The sequence below is a fragment of the Castor canadensis genome, chromosome 16, assembly GCF_047511655.1.
Source record: "Castor canadensis chromosome 16, mCasCan1.hap1v2, whole genome shotgun sequence".
Lineage (NCBI taxonomy): Eukaryota > Metazoa > Chordata > Mammalia > Rodentia > Castoridae > Castor > Castor canadensis.
Window position 1 is genome coordinate 29578789 of NC_133401.1, and position 21279 is coordinate 29600067.

The 21279-nt window shown below is 45.1% G+C and overlaps 1 protein-coding gene across 1 annotated transcript; it reads left to right on the top strand.

Moving 5' to 3' along the window:
* Window positions 1-821: 821 nt before the first annotated feature.
* On the top strand, window positions 822-20989 carry Eddm13 (epididymal protein 13). Its single transcript, XM_074057382.1, has 6 exons — window positions 822-885; window positions 11509-11535; window positions 12215-12241; window positions 14995-15119; window positions 16742-16779; window positions 20965-20989. The coding sequence occupies exons 1-6, from the start codon at window positions 822-824 to the stop codon at window positions 20987-20989; spliced, it is 306 nt and encodes a 101-aa protein (XP_073913483.1).
* The last annotated feature ends 290 nt before the right edge of the window (window positions 20990-21279 follow it).

The window sequence follows — 21279 nt, forward strand, 5'->3', positions numbered from 1 at the left end:
GACTTGCTGACACATGCCTTCTAGTCAAATGTAAGTCACAGCCCTTTTTTCCATAAGGCCCAGTTACTCTGGGCCCAGAGACAGAGGGGGTGAGCGGGAGGGGACAAAACTGCTGACCATCACATTCTGCTGGAGCAATAGACACTATCTTACCTTGAACATGGCCCTTCAGCCTGGGTTTGCAGGTGGTTGGGTAAGGGGGGCAACTGGATGGACCTCAAAATGCCAATGAGCTTCTGTCCTGTGAAATTGAGTGTGGGGGGAAGAGAGGAAGAGGAGGAGTGAGAAGGGAGATGGAGAGAAGGAGGAAGGGGCAGGGGGAGAGGAAGAGAAAGAGAGAAAAATAGGGAGAGAGTGAGGAAAGAGAGGAAGGGAGGGAGGGAGGGAGATAGAGACACCTGCCTGTGTGAGTTTCTAGTAATTCTGAACTTAATTTCAGTGAGATTGGTGAACCCTGGCTGTATTTGTACAGCTGGATTACACTGTAGGTTTTAGCCATTGGTGGGTTTTAGATGAGAGGACCATGGTGCAGGGTTGGCCAGACTGAGTCCAGCTGAGAACTGGTCATGACAATTGGTTGTTACAAAGACCTTCCTTCTCCTTCCAATCTCCTGGAATTCAGGTGGAACTGGAAGGGTTGGATTAGTGCCCTGAAGTTTCTGACTTCTGGGACAAGTGTGTCTCCAAAGTGTGTTCCTTTAGGGTGGGACACAGACCGCTATTATGGTTCCTTATCCCATCTCAGGATCTATAGGGTGAAATGAGTGCAAAGATGTCTTAATTCATTTTGTATTCTCTCTGAATGAACCTTGATTGGCAAAATGATCCGACTGGCCCTGGTTCTTCGTCTCCTACCTGATACTTGCATACCCACAGTGCTGAAAGGTAAGATTCCCATCTCATTTCCTTCTCCCTTTCATTCTGATCGCCTCTGTCTAAGAGAGAGAATTTCTTCTGATCTTCAATTAGCTTTTCTTCTCCCAGCTGAAGCTTTGTTTTTGGTGGTACTGGGATTTGAACTCATGCTTGCTAGGTAGCTGTTCTCCCCCTTGAGCTACACCTACAGCTGAGACTAAGCTTTATAATCGAGTTTGCAAGTACAGGAAGTAGGAGGTTAAGTCAGGCAGTGAGGTGAAGACCCTCAGAAAGGGCTCAGAGTCAAGCGCCTCTGGGTTTAGAGCCCAATTCTACTCTTTCCTGGTTGGGCAACCTGGGAGAAGTGAATTCACATCTCTGTGCCTACTTCCCAAGGTTAAATGCTGTGTGATGTGACACATTTTCAACACACCCCCAGAAATTCAGGGTGCAGCAGCTCTTCCTGACTCTATGCCTTCCCCACCACTGCACACACATCTATGTAATAATATTGTTCATTAATGTTAACATTACTAATTATTTCTATTATCTGTACATATTTTTTCCTTTTCTTTCTTTTTTTTTTGTGGTCATGGGGATTAAACACAAGGCCTCACTCATATTAGGCAGGTACTCTACCACTTGAGCCATGCCCCCAACTAATTACTTCTAGTCCTATTTCTAACATTTATTGAATGTTACTGAATGTAACATTTACCCCTTGGACCAGGAGCTAGGCTAAGTACTCAATATGCTTTAAGTTTCATCTTTGTCAGCACAGCTCCAAGTGGGACATAGTATTTCCATTTTGGAGAGTCACAGAGTTCAGAGATCAACGCATCCCCACCCAGTTAGTAAAATGTCTACCTTGGATGTCAACCGTTCACATCCCGCACCAACATTCCCAGAAACACCAACACCCCAAGTACATCCACGGGAATAGCATGGTAGCCAGGTGTATAAGTTCATGCCTGTAATTCCAGCACTCAATAGGCTAAGGCAGGAGGATTGAGAGTTCGAGGCCAGGCTGGGTTACATAGTGAGATACTGTTTTAAAATTCCAAAAAGTAAATAGGAGGAGGATGATGAGAAGGGGAAGAAGAAGAAAAAAACAGTATGGTATCTCTTCAGAGTCAATAAAGGGCAATCTTTCCTTCCTTCTGAGCATGAATACAGACAAGCTGTGACTGTCTTTCTGACTGGAGCTCTCCCCTGCATCAGATGCAAAGGGGCTCTCATCATACCTTCTATTTTCAGTGCTGGAGATGGAACCTAGGGTTTTAAACATGCTAGCCAAGTGCTCTACCACTTGAGCTGTGCTCCCTCAATAATATCACAGGGTCTGGGTCTTGGTCCCAGCATGACCATAACCACTTTCTAACCTGTTCCAAGCCCTCAGCTCCTGATCTTGGTTTTTGTTTCCTAATTATTGCTTCATCTCCATGACCTCCTGGGCTCAACATTTGGCATGATGTTTGTAACCTTGGCCACCTCGCTGCCTCTCCTGGATGGGCTGCCATCAGGGATCTTGGGTAAGCACCTTGTCTCATTGACAATGCCCTGGAACTTCAGTGGGAAACTTTGAGGGATCATCTCTGAGTACCTAGCATATGTCCAGACTCAGGCTTTGGTGATGGAAGTCCAAAGATGGATCTGGAAAGTTTACTTCTTTAGAAACTCAGGATTTGGTGGGAACAGAGACAAATAGTCATGTACTAGTAGGGCATCGTGGTACATGCCTGTAATCCTAGCCCTCAGGAGGCAGAGGCAGGAGTATCAAGAGTTCCACGCTAGTTTGGGCTTTATAGTAAGACCCTGTCTCAAAAACAAAACAAAAGTAGTCATGGATCACATAATAGTGATAGTGGTCTCCTAAGATCACATTACCTAGCAACATCATCGCCATCTTTGTTTCTGTAAGTAAAGTCTATGCTGCTCGCACAATGACAAAATTGTCCACTGATGCAGCTATCAGACCATGTATGTCAAGTGACGTGTCACTGTTAATAGAAATTAAGTTACGATAGAGACAATGACACCTCATAATTATCTGGCATAGGGGGTTGGTGGGAACATCAGAGAAACCCTAAATCATGTCTGAGGCATCACAGCCATGTTTCCCTAAGAAGAGTATTTGTTAAGTTTGTGGAACTCAGGAAATCCATTTATCAGGGATTTTTTAGCCTGTGTTTGTTGTGTGCGTTGACATCATTTGTTTTCGCTCCTTCCTCAGGGTTAATGAACAGACTGTCCCTGGAGGGTAAGTGTGGGGTTATGTCCTCTGGTCCTGGTCTTTCCTTTATCTTATCTACAGATGACACAGACTCAGCTGGTCTACAGAATGTCTCAGCTGTTATCCAGTCATGTTTTGTTTGAGTTTTGATGGAATGATAATTCTTTTTTTTTTTTTGGTGGTATTGGGCTTTTTACTCAGGGTTTTGTGCTTGCTAGGCAGGTGCTCTGCCCCTTGAGCCTTGCCTCCAGCCCTAATGACAATCTTTATTACCACAAAGGTTACAGCTAGAGTTTCACCTATTAATTATTATTCTCTGGGATTTTTTTGTGTGCTGGCAATGGAATACAGCTCCTCTCACATACTAGGCAATTGTTCTACCATTGAGTTATATCTCCATCCCTGCTGTGGTCTTCTTAGATTTAAAAAGTAATATATGAACATGGGAAGAAGTTGATGGAATACTAAAAAAAAGTCAAAATCATCCACTTCATCCCATCACCAATTCTACTGATGAAAAGCAACGCCATTGCTTGTCTCATGTGTTCTCACAAGACACACTCATGCCTCGTGGAAGCATGGCTCAAGTGGTAGAGGACCCACCTAGCAAACGTGAAGCCCTAAGTTCAAATCCAGTACCACCAACAAAATACTCATGCCTATATATGTATGTCCTTAACTTGTTAAGTTAAAATATTATGTGTTTCAACAATGTATTTTTCTTTCTTTCTTTAAAATACTTGACTAAGAGGGCTAGGGGCATGGCTCAAGTGATAGAACATCTGCTTAGTAAGTGTGAGGCCCTGAGTTCAAACTTCAGTACTCCCCAATGCTTGAATAAGACATTTTTACTTACAAAATTTAATGAGACTCTGACATTTGCTGAGGATGGAACCAGGCCCTTGCAAATGGTAGAGAAATGCCCTACCACTGAGCTACATCACCAGCCCTTAGGCCTTCGAGACAACTATGTAACCCAGGCTGGTCTCAAACTCTCAATCCTCCTGCCTTAGCTTCCTGGGTGCTGGGGTTACAGATATTTGCCCCCACAAATAGCACCTATTATTTTTTGGTTTTGTTTTCATTTAATACTGTTTTACTGGGGGTACATTGTGATATTTACAAACATTCTTACAATATATCAAAGTTGAATTCACCCTTCCATCATTCTCCTTTATTCCCTCCTCCTCCCATTCCTGGAATAGGGAATAGTTTCAACAGGTCTCATTTTTCCATTTTCATACATGAGTACACAATATCCCACAATATTTACCTCCTACACCCTTTCCTTATATCCTCCTCCCTCCCACTGCTATCAATCCCCCAGGGACCTGTTTTACCTTCTTGTTCTCCATTTTTGTAAAATAAAAAAAAAGACATTTTGTTTGTACAAGATAGCAATACAGGAAATTTCACTGTGACATTTCCATATATGTATATTCTAAAACCGAATTGGCTCATCCCCTTCATTTTGTTTTTGTTTTGGTTTGCTTTGGTTTCATGCCATTGCAAGCAATGCTACAGTGACCATCCTTATAACAACTGCTTTCCTTATTTTTGTAAATAGATTCCCGGTTCAGATAATTTCCCCAAAGAGAAACCTGAATGAAAGTGTGTCTGCATTCTAAATTTGGGTGGAGGTTAACAATTTCCCATTTCCATAAATAGCCCATGGGAGCGTCTGTCACTTCACCCCTTCAGCAGTGCAGAATGCTACCTTTTTAATTTCCCATGTGGCCTAAAGAAATTGTCACTTCACATTGTCACAGACACACCAAACCCCAAACAACTTCTAGCTCCCCGTGACTACCAGTGCTGTCATTTCCATTTTCCATTGAATAGACTCAGTTTTATCTAAAATCAACTTTAAAAGGAAACTCTACCTCACTTGTCATAAAGTGAAGGCAACTGAAAACCAAATAGAATAAAAAGAAAATATTCTTAAATTATATCTAACTCTATTTTCTACTGAGGATCTTTGCTGCAAGACTATTCTCTCTTTGGCAGAAGGGAGGATTAGCAGGTGGCACTATTTGGGGACTTGTCTTTTGCTTGAAAAAGGATTAGAAAAGGAGAAACTTCCCCTGCTCCCACCCATCATGTAGCACCAGGTATTAAAGCTGAGTACTTGTCCACCTGAGGTCCTCTGGCCATCACTGAGGTCCCCATCTCTTTGCTAGAGATGCCTGCTGAGAGATGCCCATGGACTTCCAGGCAGAGGGCACCTGGGGTCTTGGCCTAGCTCCATTTCTCACCATCATCTGTGACCAAGGGCATGACTGTCTTCTCCCCTGAACAGCAAGGCCACTGTGACATGGGGACAAAGTGGGTGGGAAGCTCAGTGCGAGAGAGCTAGTTAACATTGCTTCAGTTGCCCCTGCCTTACTACTCCATGGATTCTGGGGTCCAATGCCCTCTCATGGTTCCTGCCACTCCCAAGATGAGGTCACCTGTAATTGTTGGGTTTTTGAGAAGGATTAGAGCATCAGGAACAGCCACAATGTCACTAGTTGGTATTCCATCTTACACCTCCTGTCCTCTCCCCTTCCCTCCCCTCCCTTCTTCTCCCCTTCTCCCCTTCCCCTCCTTCTCCTTCCCTTTTCCTTTCCTGTCTTCTTTCCTCCTTCCACCTGTTGGCTGTGGAACTACTGATCACAATTAGCCCCCTCTGACTCCTATCCCCAAATAATGCAGCTAACCAGACTGCCTCCCTTGGAAGGCACCTGGATTTCATTCAGTTATTTTATTTTGGCACACTGGGGTTTGAGCTCAGGGCTTCACATTTGCTAGGCAGGTGCTCTGTCACTTCAGCCACTCCACCAGCCCAGGCTCCTGAACTTGAAAGGCAGAGACAAGCTCTTATGTCACATGAGTGCTGCCATCAGTCCCATCTTTCTCGTGTGTGGTCAGCTCAGAGTTGTGGGGAGATGAGGTCAGAGTCCTCGACTCCTGCTAGAGATCATTCACCTCATATACAGGTGGGGAAACTGAAGCCTGGAGGGAACCAGAGCACCAGAGACAAAGGTGCAGCTGACAAAAGTCCATCCAGCACTTTAATGAAGCCAGTGGGTTTTCAGTTCTTTGCATCATTTCTCTCTCTCTCCCTCCCTCCCCCTCTCCCTCTTCCCTGTCTCTTTCAGATAGGCTTTTGCTATGGAGTCTCTCTTTCCCTCTCCTCTCCTCTCCCTCTCCCTCTCTCTCCTTTCCTTTCCCTCTCCCTCTCTCCCTCATCCCCCTCCCTCTCCCTCTCAGGCAGGCTATGATAATGAAGCCCAGGCTGGCCTTGAACTCTTGATCCTCCTGCCTCAGCCTCCTGAATGCTGGGCACCACCACACTCTGTTGTCTCGTTTCTTCTAACCCTAAGATACCCTGAAAGGGGGCGATGCCATTATAACACAGGCTGACCAGCTCTTCCCTGTTTGCCCAGGACTTTTCCAGTTTTATCACTGAAACTCACATCCTGGGCACCCTTGAAGTCCCAAGCCACAGGGAGATGGCTGATCTTCCTACTGTGACTGCACTTTTATAAGGGGGAGAGTGAGGCACAATGTTTCTGAACGTCAGGAAGGTAAGAAGTGACAGAGCAGGATTTGAACACAGGTCTGACTTCTTCAACAACGCTCCCTTGTTCTCTGGGTGGAGTCTAAGGTCTTTTAAGTTCTCCCAGCTCTGGTACTGTCCAGCCCTATTATGTGTCATGGCCACCTTGGGCTTCTTTCAGTGCTTCCAACAACTCCAGACCCCTTCCCAGCCTGGCTCAGGCCCACATTCCTCTCCCCATCTGGGACACTTTTCTCCTTCCCCTTTTATCACTCAGCTAATGCCTGCTCATCTTTCAGGTGTGAGACAAGACACCACTTCTTCCAAGATGCCTTCCCTGGCCCCCCCACAAGGTCAGAATCCAACACCCCATATAGGTCCCCTCTGCGCCCTGCAGATCAGCCTAGAACACTCATCCCACTGTGTCCACCTCATGATGTCTTTGTCACCCATGCTGTTGACCACACCACAGCCCTCGGGTGTTGCTTACTGAGCTGTCCATTGGCATAGCCATTGTCTCCCCCAAGCTTTGTCTAAGTCCAGCATACAGCAGGCACTCCATAGATGCTCATTATTAGAAAAAGTGGCTGCATAATTGAGTCCCTGATTTCACTTGCAAAGTGAGTTTCCCTGTGTCCTCTGTGGTGGCATTTCCATCTTGGGTCTCCTCTGATGGGCCAGGGGTGCTTGTCCAGTGGCATCTAAGATCCAAGTGTTAATACCTGTCTCTCTTTTTCTCTCTCTACTTTACTCCACATCTCCACTGGAACCTGGCTGCCTGCATCCTCACCTCCAGATAGGATGGGAGAAGAAAGTAAGTACTGTGACAGTTAAGGTTCCTGAAACTAGAGCCTCACAATCTCCTCTGGGTTTTGAATCTCCTTTTTAAAAAAATTCTGCTCCAAGCATAGTGGTTCACATCTATAATCCCAGCTATATGAGAAGCAGGGGCAGGAGGCTCAAGGTCCAAGGCTGGTACAGCCAACAAGTTATTGAGATGCCCCATCTCAACAAATAAGCTGGATGTGTTGGTTTATGTCTTTAATCCCAGCCATGTAATAGGTAGGAGAATTGAAGTCTGAGGCCAGCCCAGGCAAAAAGCATGAGTCTCTCTCTGAAAAAATAAAATAAAGATAGGGCTGGAGGCATGCTCAGGTGGAAGAGCACCTGCGTAACATATGCAAGGCCCTGAGGTCAAACCCCAGTCCCACCAAAGAAAAAAGTTTAAGTAATTTTGAAAATACTCAAAGGAATGAAAGAATAGATTGTATGGAGGTGCACTAATGCTGATTCTGTTCTCCTGCTCACTCTTTTCCATGTTGACCCCTGCTGCCTGGTTCTGCTCCATCCTCCAGTGAAAAGTAAGCTGTTTTTCCTTTCTGATGGGTAAAAAGGGAGTAACAAGGGAAGAAGGGACTGCTGGGCACGGTGGTACACATGTGTAATCCCAGCACTCAGCGGCTGGGGCAGGAGGATTGTGAATTTGACGCTAGCCTGGACTACATAGTGAGACCCAGTCCCCCCACCCAAAAAAAAAAAAAAGAGAAGAAAAAGAAAAAAGAAAGAAGCAAGGAAGAGAGAGGGAAAGAAGGAGGATGGGGGAGGGAGAGAAAGAGAGATTTTTGAGGGGAGGTCTCAATTAGGAGAAACTTCTATGTACCTCCCCTCTCTGGAGGCTGAGGACACATTCCAGGTTCCTCCAGCCCTGAGTCTGGGTCTGGGGCTGTGTACAGCAGGACTGGGCTGTGAGCCCACAGTCACAGGTGCCCAGGCTCTGAGAAGATCCCCACACTGCCCCCAAGGCCTGGTTATCGAATAAGGAACAAAGAGGAGTGTCACATTCCTTCCTGAAGTTTCCTTTGTAACCCCCCGGTGGGGGGGGAAGGCTGGGGAGGATAGGAATGAGAGAGAACATGGACACAGGGTGGGGGGTGGGGATGCTCTCTGAAACCTCCTAATCTCTGGAGGATGAGTCCCTGGGGAAACTGAGTCCCAGAGATCTGGACATGGGACTGAATGTGTCTCTAAAAGACTCGTGTCCCAGACAAGCCAGCATCTCCCACGCTGGCCCCAGCTATCCCTGGAGAACCCGAAGGGTGGACCAAACCAGGGTGGAGGCATCATGAACACCCTTCTCTCTGCTCTTCCCTTGCTTCTGCTGGTACCCAACGACTTCACCTGGACTGTCCCCTCCTGGCCACTCCCGGTTCCACAGTATTGAAACGTAAGTACACATTTTCTCCATCATTATTCCCCTCTTACCCTGCCACAAGGTCTAATGTAAGCCCAAGGACTGGGAAAAAAAAAGCTATATTATTCACCATCAAAAGGCAGGTGCAGATTAGATAGGGGGTGTACATACCATGGTGTGGTGATGATGACAACTGGAACTTCTTGGGAGCTTCCTAGGTGCCAGGCGGTAGAACCGCACTTTTATTATCTTATGTTTATATTATCCTCACAACTTCTTCAGGGAGGCACAGAGAGGCCAAGGAGCTAGACCAAGGTTGCACAGCCTGGTGGTGGGAGTGAATGAATTGTGGGTGCTTTGATCACCTTGCTGTGTGGCCTCCACTCTTGGGTACGGTCACAGTCATTTTCCTGAAAACCAAATCTGCTGTTCTGGGAATGCTCGCTTTTTGTCACATAGTGGTTACACAGCCCTCCCTTATAAATTAATGGTACAAAGGAGTTTCATTGTGAAAGCTCCATACATGCATGTGATGTATGTTGATAGATTTCACTCCATTATCTTTTTTTGGTAGCTGAGGTTTGAACTTGGGGCCTTGTGCTTGTCCAGCAAATGCTCTACCACTTAAGCCATGCTTCCAGACCTTTTTGTTCTGGTTACTTTGGGGATAGGGTCTTTTATAATGTCCCAACTGACCTGGACCATGATCCTCCTATTTGTGCTACCCCTGACTAGCTGAGATGACAGGTGGGTGCCACCACACCCATCCTTTTTATTGTAGACATGGGGTCTCACAGACTTTTTGCTGTGGCTGGCTTCAAACTGCAACCCCTCCTGATCTTTGCTTCTCAAGTAGCTAGGATTACAGGTGTGAGTCACCATCCTGTCTGGTTTCAGAAGTTTATCTAGTCTCCCTGGTTGGGTTCTCCAGGGAGACTCTGGAGTGGGTCTCTCCAGGTGGGCTCTCCAGGGTCTTCTTTCCAGGTTTGTCTCTAGGTGGGGTTCTCCTGCCTTTCCGGTTGGCCTGGGAGCCCAAGTTCCAAGGTGATCAGACCTGGGTTGGAGCTCTGATTCTACCATCTGCTAACTTGGACTTAAGCCAGCTCACACAGATGACCTTCACCTCTAACTTCTTACCTGCTTAATGGAGATAACCACCTTTGTTTGAATATACTGCGATATACAGCAGGGTTCAAGCAGCGGTTTTCTTCTATAAAGGGTCAGAGACTCAGTACCCTAGGCCTTGAGGCCAGGTGGTCTCAGTGGTACCTACTCAATCCAGCCCTCACAGCCATGAACAACACGCCATAAACAGTGACTGCGTGCCAATGAAACTTGATTTACAAAAGTAGGCTTTGGGAAATAACCCAAGTGTCCACCCACAGATGCATGGACACACACTTACAGTAAAGCGTTAGTCACAGAAAGGAATTCAGCCATCCATTTTGAACATGGTACAGTGTGGAGGAGCCTCGAAAGCACAATGCTCAATGAGAGAAGCCAGACACAAAAGACCACACACCGCGTGTTTCCATTACATGAAGTGTCCAGAATAGGAAAGGCCTAGGACTTGGGGGGTTGTGGGTTGTGGGCGCTGGGGAAATGGGGCAGGAATTCTCTTTAGAGCGATGAGACGTTCTGTGAAGTTGACCGTGACAGTTGCACAACTGTGCATGTATTAAAACCTGTTGGCCATACACTTATAATGGGTGAGCTTTAAGTCGTATGAATTATATCTAAATCAGCTTGTTACAAACACAACTTCAGAAATCAACAGCAGGCAGTGGAATGTTATTTACCTCTGATACAACCTTTGTATGATGTCAAAATCAGCTGGGCACTGGTGACTCATGCCTGTAATCCTAGCTATTTGGGAGGCTGAGATTGAAGGATTGTAGTTTGAGACCAGCCTGGGCAAATAGATCTTGAGATCCCATCTTCAAAATAACCAGAGCAGAATGGACTGGAGGTGTGGTTCAAGTAGTAGAGCACCTGCTTTGCAAGTGTGAAGCCCTGAGTTCAAATCCCAGTCCCAACAAGATGCCAACATCATGGTGACAATAAAACACATGGGAATGACAGAAGAGGAGTAGCAGCTTCCTTCCCAAACTACTGCACTCCTGTGCCAGCCCCATTGCCCTTGGATTCCTCTCAGACCCCCAATGGGGCCTTTGAAGCTCTGCTTCAAGGTCCACCTGCTCGCACCCCCCTGGGCTCTGGGCTTAGTTACTACTTGTCCCCACCCAACCGTCTGATGTCCTGATTGTCTTCCCTCCTCTCTCATGGCCCCTGGATTCCACGCTGCCTGTGCCTCGCCTCCTGGGCCACCTCCCTTCTGGATGTGTGACAGAGATCCTAGGTAAATAACGTCTCTCCACGCATGCCCGGGATCTCATGTGCAGTTTGTCTCTAACTGTGGCTGGAGCGTGCAGAGACATGGGGACCTGAAAGGTGACTCTGACATACTCGGGCATCTCCAGAAACTTGTAGTCTGATGGGGGAGGCAGGTGCCTAGCAGATTGTTATAAGAATCTGTGTCTCAAGGGAGGCATGATGAGGACAGTGTGTGAAGAGAAGGGGCTGGAATCTGGTAGGACTGCTCTGAGGAGGGACAAGACAGATAGACATGTGGAGCAGGGTCTGTCCTGCCACCTTTGTGATTCCATCTATGTGTCATTGTCTTTGTAGGTTTGCTGAGCCTCCAGGTGCTGAATGGTGAGTCTGGAGAGGCCATGATTTTTTTGTGTTTGCTCCCGTGCATGGACATACAGAGCTGTTAGCTTCCTGGTGTTGGAAGAACCTTCAGACCTCATCCAGCCTTATGTTCCTTACCACCATCATCATAATCCTTACAACCGACATAGATACTCACCATCCTTGCCTTCATCCATCAAATGTTAATCCATATTCGCTACTCAGGACTAAGCCTCGCTCTAGGTGTTGGGGATAGAGCAGGGAATAAAGCAGGCAAAATGTGCAACTAGTGTTCCAGTGAGCAGAGAAAGGAGAGAAACAGGCAGGTAAGTTTGACAGATGCTATTGTGACCTGTGGATGGTTGAGCAGGAGAGGGAGAAACAGTGTGGGAGGTTGATGCTTACTTATTAAAGGGTGACTGGGAAAGGGGACATTTGAGCAAAGACTTGAAGGATTGAGGTGACCAGAGGCATGTGCATCTGGGTGGAAAGACACTTAGGCAGAGGGAACAGTGTGTACAAAGGTACCAAGGCAGGAGACATCATGGTAGCTGAGTGCAGTCCCTTCTCATCTGAGCAGCCAGAAGCACTGGTTATCCTTGGGTCTCCATCCATCCATTCCATAAGTCACTGATGATCTTCATTTTTTTGTTCTCCCCCCCTTCTCCTCGTCCTCTTTCTTCTTCTTCTTCCTTTATAGACGAAACAAGTGACTGTCAGGATAATGGTAAGTGCCAGCAATGTGCTTCTTCCCATCTTGAGTCAGTCAATGAGCACCTTCCATCCTTCCAAGGTAGATGTAATATATATAAGACCTAAAAAGGGCTTGGGTGGCAGGAGTCAGAGGCTCAGTGCCAGCGGGCATCTTCTGAAAGGACACCACAGTCTGTACCACCCATCGGGCTCATTTGCATCAGGCACCTCACACACTGAGTATGAGTGAGAAACATTCTTATTTATCCCAGTCCCTTCTTCTGCTGATTCTGAGCCCTCTCCTTCACCCTGGAAATGACAAGTAAGTATGGCATGATAGGACTAAGTGGCTGAACAACAAGAGAAGACCAGACACCAGAAACCAGTTTGGGGATATGCAGATGATGGAGATAACACAGTAAGATAGCTAGAATCACTAAGTTCAGAAGAAATTTGTGGATAATGTTATAATTTATATAAAAAAAGGAAATTCTAGAATTGACAATATGAACATGAAATTAAAAATTCAGTGTCAGAGATGTACTTCCAGCTACTTGGCAGAAGGTGGAGATTGTGGTTGAGGCCAGATCACACAAAATCTTAGCAAGATCCCATCTCCATCAATAATCCCAGTGTGGTGGCACATGCCTGTCATCCCAGCTATGCAGGAGGCCTTAGGTAGGAGGATCGGGAGGCTAGCCCTGGGAAACAACATGAGACCCCACCTGAAAAATAACTAAACAAAAAAGGTCTGGGGTCATGGCTCAGGTGGTAAGAGCCTGGCAAGCATGAGGCCCTGAGTTCAAACCCCAGTACCACCAAAAAAGAAAAAGAATTCAGTTTCTGCTGTTGGTCATAACAGCAGACAGGATGATTAGTGAACAACAATAATAGCAACAACAAAAAAACAGGTTAAAAGAAAGTCCTCCAATTGAACCCAGCAATAGAAGGAATAGAAATACCAAAAAAAGCACCAATGACACAAGGCCCAGGGAAAGTGGTGACACAGGTAAAACTAGATTTTTACAAGACAATGGGATGAAGCAACATCTGTAAACCTCATGGCTAATGACTGAGAATTTTGTATGTTACTGTCAAGAACCATCAAGCACACCAGACTTCAAAGATTCTTACAATTCTACAGGGAATGATTGTAAAGAAAATCACTTCAAGGATGGTTGACAACCAAAAAAAAAGGGAAAAGATTTAAAAACAACATCTGCCCTCACACACAAGAATGGCCATGTATTCATGTCCCAGTGTCACCGGCAGAGTATTTGAGAAAAGAAAAGATTTTCCAATACAAGAGGGAGTTTTCTCCTCCATTTTCCAAGCCCACCAAGACCCCAGGGTCTTGGACTGATGATGAAAAGAATTTTGAAGCAAACCACAAAGGAGGCACACCAGGTCACAGGCCAGCAGAGATTTATTTTAGTAGGAAGACAAAGCAGGGAAAAAGGAAAGGGGACTAAGCCAGTGATTTCTGACAGAAGGCAAGAGCTAAAGCTCAATGGTTGGGCACCATCTAGGGGTATACATGTCCACTAAGTGGTGTTCAAGTTCAAAACATGTCACCTGTGTATATGGTTACCTAGCAATCTTCCAGTCATCATGTTGAGTGATACTATCACTCATATCCAGAGACATGGAATCTAGTCTGGCCTTACAATCAGAAGGTCTTGTGATATGGGTGTTTCTGAACTTTTTTTTTTTTTTTAGGGATTCCTCTTGCTCACAGATTTACAAAACAATAGGACTGTCAATTGCCTAACTCAACTGGTTCTCCAGTGGTATTGTATCTGACTTAACAACTAAGAGACAAGGGAGGGTGATGGAAAGAATGCAGGTCTGTTCATTCTTGAACAGTTGATTGAATTCCTTGCTGTTCTAGTGATTTTTAGCCTTTTTTTTTTTTTTTGGTTAGGACCAGAGTTTGAACTCAGGATTTCATGCTTGCAAAGCAGGTGCTCTATCACTTGAGCCACACCTCTAGTCTATTTTTCTCTGGCTATTTTGGAGATGGGGTAGGGGGGGTCTCTCGAACTGTTTAGTCTGGCCTCAAACTGTGATCCTCCCAATCTCAGTTTCCCAAGGAGCTAGGATTACAGGCATGAGTACTGGCACCTAGGTAAGAGCTAGTTTGCAGCTTGGAGCTAGTTGATGCCAAGGTTAAGTCCTAGCCTCCCACAGAAACTGAGAGAAAGAGGACGCTATTGTTCTCAATGCTGCACTTCCCAGACATGGCTCTAAAAGGTCCTGGAGAAAAATCCTATAAAGCCAGCTGGAGGCTTATTTAGCTTTTTAAAAAGACTTGCATGTATTTTATCTGTTTCTATTTGTACTTACCTTCACCCTGGTTTTTATTAGGGACTTACCTGTTTAAGCAAGTATGTTTACTTATAAAGTTTGAGTTTTCCTGAATGTCAACCCTTGTAAAATAAAAAGACAAGGGAAAAAATACTGGATAGGTAAAAAAGCAGTATCATGCCCCTCCCCCACCTGTTAGGCTTGAGATAAGGAAGTGACATGGTTTGGTGAGAGATCTGGGGAACACGCAGGTCAGAGTTGGTGAGGTTGGATGTGAGGAGAGAGAGCAGAAAGAGATAATGGTGAATTTGTATGGGATAGTGGGTGGTGACCAAGATGGTGGAAACCAGACTAGCCTCCACCAAAATGCCAACCCAGGGAGCATGTGGAGATATGGGCTTGGATTCAGAAAGAGCTGGGATTTCTGGACCCAAAAGGATGAATGTGGTTGGAGTAAATCATTCTCACTGGTCTCTCCAGTGCAACTGGCTCCAGCCACCACCCCTTCCAAGAAACACCTGGTGAGGAAGAGCAGCTGGAACTTTATGAAATGTGCATACATGATGGTGACCTTCTTCTTTGTGTCCTACAATAAAGGAGACTGGGTAAGAAAATGTGGCCTTCCCCTCTCCCTCGGGTGCCTTTCCATCTACAGAGGGAGGAGGTGAGAAGAGGGGTGGAGGGAGTTAGAGAAAGAAAGAGGAGTCACAGGGGAAGTGAGCCTAGGAAGTACCAAGCATGTGAAGATAGGGGAGGAGACCCTGCCTGTAAACAGCTCCCTTTTCCCCTTCCTTCTTTCTCTCCTTTCCCTCCCTCCCTCCCTCTATCCACTTCCAGCCCTTGGCCTTTTGTATTTAACAGTCTCAGTATCCCAAGAGTGTCTGTTTCTTTTTCTCTCTTTCTAGTTGTCTCTGAATCTCTCTAGCTCTTTCTCTGTCTCTCTTTATGTCTCTGTCTCTCTGTTTGACTCTCTCTCCCCAAATATGGGAGCAGCTACTTCTTCTCCTCCTTCTCCCCACTCCTGGGTTCCATAGTCAGGTCTGGTCACTTACCCCAGTCACCAATAGAGAAGTACTGGTGGAAGTCAGAAAAAGGAGGTTTAATTGACATAGTTTGGGCTCACCCCAAATGATGTATCTTTCCCATACTGGCCTCTATTTAAACCTAAAATAGAAGATAAAGAAACAAAGGGGGTATATGTATAATTATTAAGAAGTCATAGTCATAATTGTGTTCCCATGGTCATAGGTGGTCACAGGAGAGTCCACAGGTAGCTCATTGTCTCAGGATTGGTCGGACAGATGGGAACTAGTTACAATAAGGGTCATTGCTGCCTGGCAGGTGGTCTGTCAGGGGTCCTGATGTTCTTTCCTTAGGGAAAATTTCCCTTATAAATTCCTTGAACCCAAGGTGATTGCAGGACAGAGACTCAGATTGAAAGAGGCAGAAACAAAATGGCGGTCAGGATGCTCAGTTTTCTCCTGCCTTTAGTTAATTTGTGGGCCCAAGTAAGGAGTCAGTGATTTTTTAACAACAGCAGCTTTGAGTGCCTGCATCATGGTTAGAGGTTGTTAGACTGAAAAAAAAAAAGGCATAGAAGGATAGACAGCAGACTGCTCAACATCAGCACAGGTTTTATTCAGGAGAAGGAACCTGTGCAGGGGGTCTCCAGCAAGAAAGCTAGAGCCCACTACCATGTACATGGCCTGGGTTAGATACTGGAAACCAGCCGGAAGGGGAAATTTTTTTGTGGTTGGCTTGCCCCCAATGACAATGGAGTAAGGTGGGCATTTATCACTTTAGAGCCAGGTGTGGCTTTCCAGTAAGTGGTGGGGTATTTCCAGTAAACTGCCCAAAAGGAGGATGGAGTATCATCCCCCAACATGGCCATCCTTATGTTTACCCTAACAGAGACTAGGGATGAATCTTCAATGTCCTTCACTGCACAGGACAGAGAGTATTTCAGGTCAAAATGCCAGTAGTGTTTAGGCTGAGAACCCCTAGGTGATATGACATCACTTATGGGGACAAGGAGAACTAGCTGGAAGATGGGGCAGACAGGTGAGGCTTGATAGACCAGCAACATCACAGAATGTCACAACAGGAAGGAGGATGCACAAGGGGGAGAGACTTGGAAGAGAAAGAAAGGAGAGGGGAGAATGGAAGTGAGTTAACTGTTTCTTTCTCTGTTTCCGGCTTGCTCTTTGGTCATTGTCAACCTCCCAAGTGTTACTGCCACATCTGTAGCTCTGAAGTGGATGTGAGGTATGTTGTGGCAGGGAAGGGGGAATTGTCCACTGCTGGGTGGGTTGGATGAGGTCTGCATCTGAAGAAGGATTTATAACTCCATCACAGAACTGCAGAATTGCATGGCAAGTCCCAAGGTCACCACTCTTAAATCTTAGGCTGCTACCTGACAGTGAAACATATTACAAATTATGGGGACCTGCCGCAACAGAGGAGTTCATTCATGAATTCACTGAATAAATTTTAAGGGTTCTTAGAAATTCTGGCAAAATATATGTAACACAAAATTTAACATTACTGGCATTTATTACTCTCACAACACTGTGCAAACATCACCACTATCTAATTCCAGAACCTTTTCATCATCCCAAAAGAGAACTCTGAGCCTGTTAAGGAGTCCCTAGCAGTGACTAATGTATTCTCTGTCTCTATAGACTTTCCTACTCTGGACATTTCATATAAGGGAAATCATATGCTATATGACTTTTTGTTTCTAGCACTATTCACTTAGCATTTTATCTTCAAAGTTCATCCATGTTGCAGTATATTTAGTACATGATTCTTTTCATGATTGAGTAATATCCCATTGAATGAATATACCACATTTTATTTATCCATCCATCAGTGAAAGGACAGTGGGTTGTTGTCACTTACTTACTATTGTGAATAGTGCTGTTAGGAACATTTGTTTTTGATCCAATCAAGGAGTGGAATTGCTGGGTCATGTGAAATTCTATCTTTAACTTACTGAGGATCCCACTTGATAAATCTTTATTGATCACCTACTCAGTGATGGATCCTTGACTGAGTGAAGGAGGGTGAAGAGGGTAGACAAGATTCCTGTGTTCATAAAACAGAAATCATATAATAGATGATTACAGGTGACTCTTAGAGCTCCAGAGGAAAAGCACCAGATATTATGAGAAAGAAAACAGAAGAGCACTTCTCTGGATCTTGGGTGGTCAAAGATGGCCTCTTTGGAAAAGTGACATTGAATCAAAGATCTGTAGGATGAGGGAGGGGTTAGGGTTGGGAAACCTCAGCTTGGTTTTTCTTGAGATGGGGTGTCACTATGTAATTTAGGCTGGCCTTGAACTCATGATCCTCCTGTCTCAGCTTCACTAGTACAGACATGCACCACCATACCTGGCCACTGAAAGGATTTTGATGAGAAAGGGACAAGTTCCAGTGATTTGGAGTATAGTGCAGAAGCCAGTTAAGAAGCTATTCAGTTTCCATGAGATGATGGCTGTTTGGAGCTTGGATCTAAGCCTTTCATCTTTCATCCTGTAGCAAGCAGCCACCACACTCTACAAAATGCAGGCCAGGGGCAGTGGCTCGTGTCTATAATCCCAGCTACTTTGGAGTTAGCAATCAGGAGAATCATGGCCCAAGGCCATCCGGGGAAAAAAGTTAGGGAGACCCTATCTCAAAAATAAGCTTAGTGTGGTGGCACACACCGAGCTACGTGGGAGGAATAGATAGGAGGATCAAAGTCTGAGACCAGCCCAGGGCAAAAACCTACAGAACCTACCCCAAAAATAACTAAGGCAGAAAAGGGCTGCAGACTTGGCTCAAGTGATAGAGTGCCTGCCTAACAAGCATGTAGCCCTGAGTTCAAAACCCCAGTACTTCAAGAAGAAGAAACAAGAAGGAGAAGAAGGAGGAGGAGGAGGAGGTGGAGGAGGAGAAGGTAGAGGAGAAGGAGGGAAGTGGGTCATGTTATACCCATCCCAGTTTAACACCCATCATGGAACCTCACCAACTGCATCAGTGGTCTTCAAACTTTAAAAGAAAATAAAACTACAACACTTTTCTACTGAAATATTATGCAGAATTCCAACATGTAAAAAATTAAAGTTAGCCTTGTATTAGCAACACAGTACATTCTGTAAGATTAATTATAACATTTATTAAGAGACCAGTCAATGAGATTTGCAGGCAGAGCATAGAGATGGCCTTTTCTATCTTATTCTTAACCTGCCTACTTACCTACCTACCTACCTTCCTTCCTTCCTTCCCTCCCTTTCTCCCTCTCTCCCCTCTTTCCTTTTTGGTGGGCCTGGAGTTTGAACTCACAGCTTCACACTTGCAAAGCAAGTGCTCTATCACTTGAGCCACACCTCCAGTCCATTTTGCTCTGGTTATTGTGGAGATAGGGTCTCAAAAACTATTTGCCTGAGCTGGCCTTAAACCTCAGTCCTCCCAATCTCAGCCTCCCAAATTACTGGGATTACAGGTAAGAGCCTGGTTTCTTACACTTTTATCACTCAATTTTTTTTCACAATTTTCTTTTGATTGTCCTGTACGGAGAAAAGTCTTAACCCACAGACATAAGTGGTTGCTGATGGTAATGGTTTTCTAAAAGCCTTTCAATCTCAACTCTTCAGTTACTAGATTATTCTGAGGTCCACAGGACCATGTAATGGATCGATGTCAGTTTCCAGCAAGTGAAAATGATAGTGCACAGGCTATATTTGGTTTTATTTTTCAAATGGGAATCCAGGCAAACCTTTGTGGAATTCCTAATGGCTTACAAGATTTTACAGAGCCTGGGGGAAATCTCAGTATGATGTAACCGAGCTTACCTCTGGGTGTGACACACACAAGGTGTGTGTCAGGATTCCTGTTTCTCTAAATTTTCTTCACCTCTATCTCTCCCTCCCCCCACATTTGACCCCTTGTCCATAGTAAACAACTGGTGATTACATCACTTTTTTCCACTCCTGTATGCCATTGGATCATGGCTGAATGAAGAGCTTTTTTCACTCTGTCTAGAAAATTCCTCCTTGGTCATCAAGACTTACCTAAGCATGTTTTTGGAGTGGACCCTAGGTTTTCACATTCCACTGGGGAGGATACTTGAAGGAAATGGATGAATAGCATTTCAGCCTCTTCTCAACCACAATTTACTTTTTAGACAGGTCTCAAAAAGTAGCCCAGGATGTCCTCAAATTTGCCATCCTCCCGCCTCAGCCTCCCAAGTACTGGGATTACAGCACCAACACCATACTTTAAAGCAGTAGTTACACGCTATTTTTGGGGGGGTATGATAATGTCTAACCCATTGGGCCAGCAATCAGCAAACTTTCTCTGTGAAGGGCCAAATAGTCTTTGGCATGATAAAACATATAGTTTCTGGTATAATTATCTAGTTCTGCTACTCTAACCCAAAACAACCATCAACAGTACACAAAAAGTAAGCATGGCTGTGCTCATCAGCTGGAATATGCCATATTTGTACAATGGACAAATTTATAGCCATAAAATGAATGAATCACTGATATATGTTACAACATGGTAGAACCTTAAAAACATTATGCTAAGTGAAAAAAGCCAGACACAAAAGACTACATTTATATATGTCCAGAATAGAAAAATTCTAAGATACAATGCCAATTAGTAGTTGCCAGAGGATGGGAGAAAAGTAAGAGAAAGCAATTGCACAGTGTTTCTTTTTTGGGTTAATGAAAATGTTGGTCCATCAGTGGTGATAATTCTACAACATCATGAATGTACTTAAAGACTGAATTGTAAACTTTAAAATGGGTAAACTGGTGAGTTTTATATTGTGAGACTTTTACCACAATTGTTTAAAAACATTATTTAAAAGGTGAGGAACCTTACTACTTCATGAGATCCTCTGGGAGAAAGAAGTATGACTGACATATTGCTAGGGCTCCAGTGCATGTAAGAAAACCTTACATACTGGGTCTGCACCACCCCTGGGCCCAGAGTGCCAAGTTGAGGGTGCAGAGTGGCTTCTGCTTGGGATGTTCCTGTGCTCTGGGAGTACCCTCTAGTGGCAGGGAGGGGAGTAAGCAAGCAACCCACCTGTGTGCAGCTCTGGAACCTGGTGCTGTAGAAAGGAACTGGAGAAGATGGCTTCCTAGGACTGGGTGGTTAGAAGAGCCCCTCCCAAGGAGGAGCTATTTGTGCTGAGTGATAAAGTGAGGGGTGGGAGTCAGCCCAAATGAGATCTGAGGGAAGTGTGTTCCAGTGGGGGGAACAGCCTGGTGGGGGAGGGACAAAGAGGGGAGAACATAATGATGGGGAGACTGACCCAGGATGAAGGCAGGAAGAGTGAGCTCTGGGGTCATGCAGTGCTCTATAGGGTGAGAGTGGCTCAAGGCAAGGAGTCTGAGAATGCATTAAGACATAAATAAATGCACAGATTTCTTTCTCTTCTCTTCTCTTCCTTAGAAATGACCTCTGCTGTTCTTTCTAGTAGCCTGTTCCAATTCAGCTCAAAATCCCAAGTCCTCCATCTCCCAGATATTTCACCTCCAATGAATACCACCTGTCTGCCCCAGGCATGGCAGGAAGGCTCACTGATGCTCTGTGCCATGAGATGACAGGCCCAGAGAAACCATTTTCAACCCTTCTTTACTGTTTCTACAATTAAATATAAACTTGTTGAATGGTGACGTGCTTTGTTCTTCCATTCTCCTGATGTTGAGAAAGAACACATAGCGTGGCAGGGGACCAAGAGCCAAATACCATTTAATTCTGGCTACA

Bases quoted from the DNA above. Each gene is read 5' to 3' on its own strand.
- Eddm13 (XM_074057382.1), top strand. From the start codon at position 822: ATGATCCGACTGGCCCTGGTTCTTCGTCTCCTACCTGATACTTGCATA. The intron at 12,242-14,994 runs GTAAGTGCCAGC...TGGTCTCTCCAG, and splicing joins AAGTGACTGTCAGGATAATG to TGCAACTGGCTCCAGCCACC. The intron at 15,120-16,741 runs GTAAGAAAATGT...CAACCTCCCAAG, and splicing joins CCTACAATAAAGGAGACTGG to TGTTACTGCCACATCTGTAG.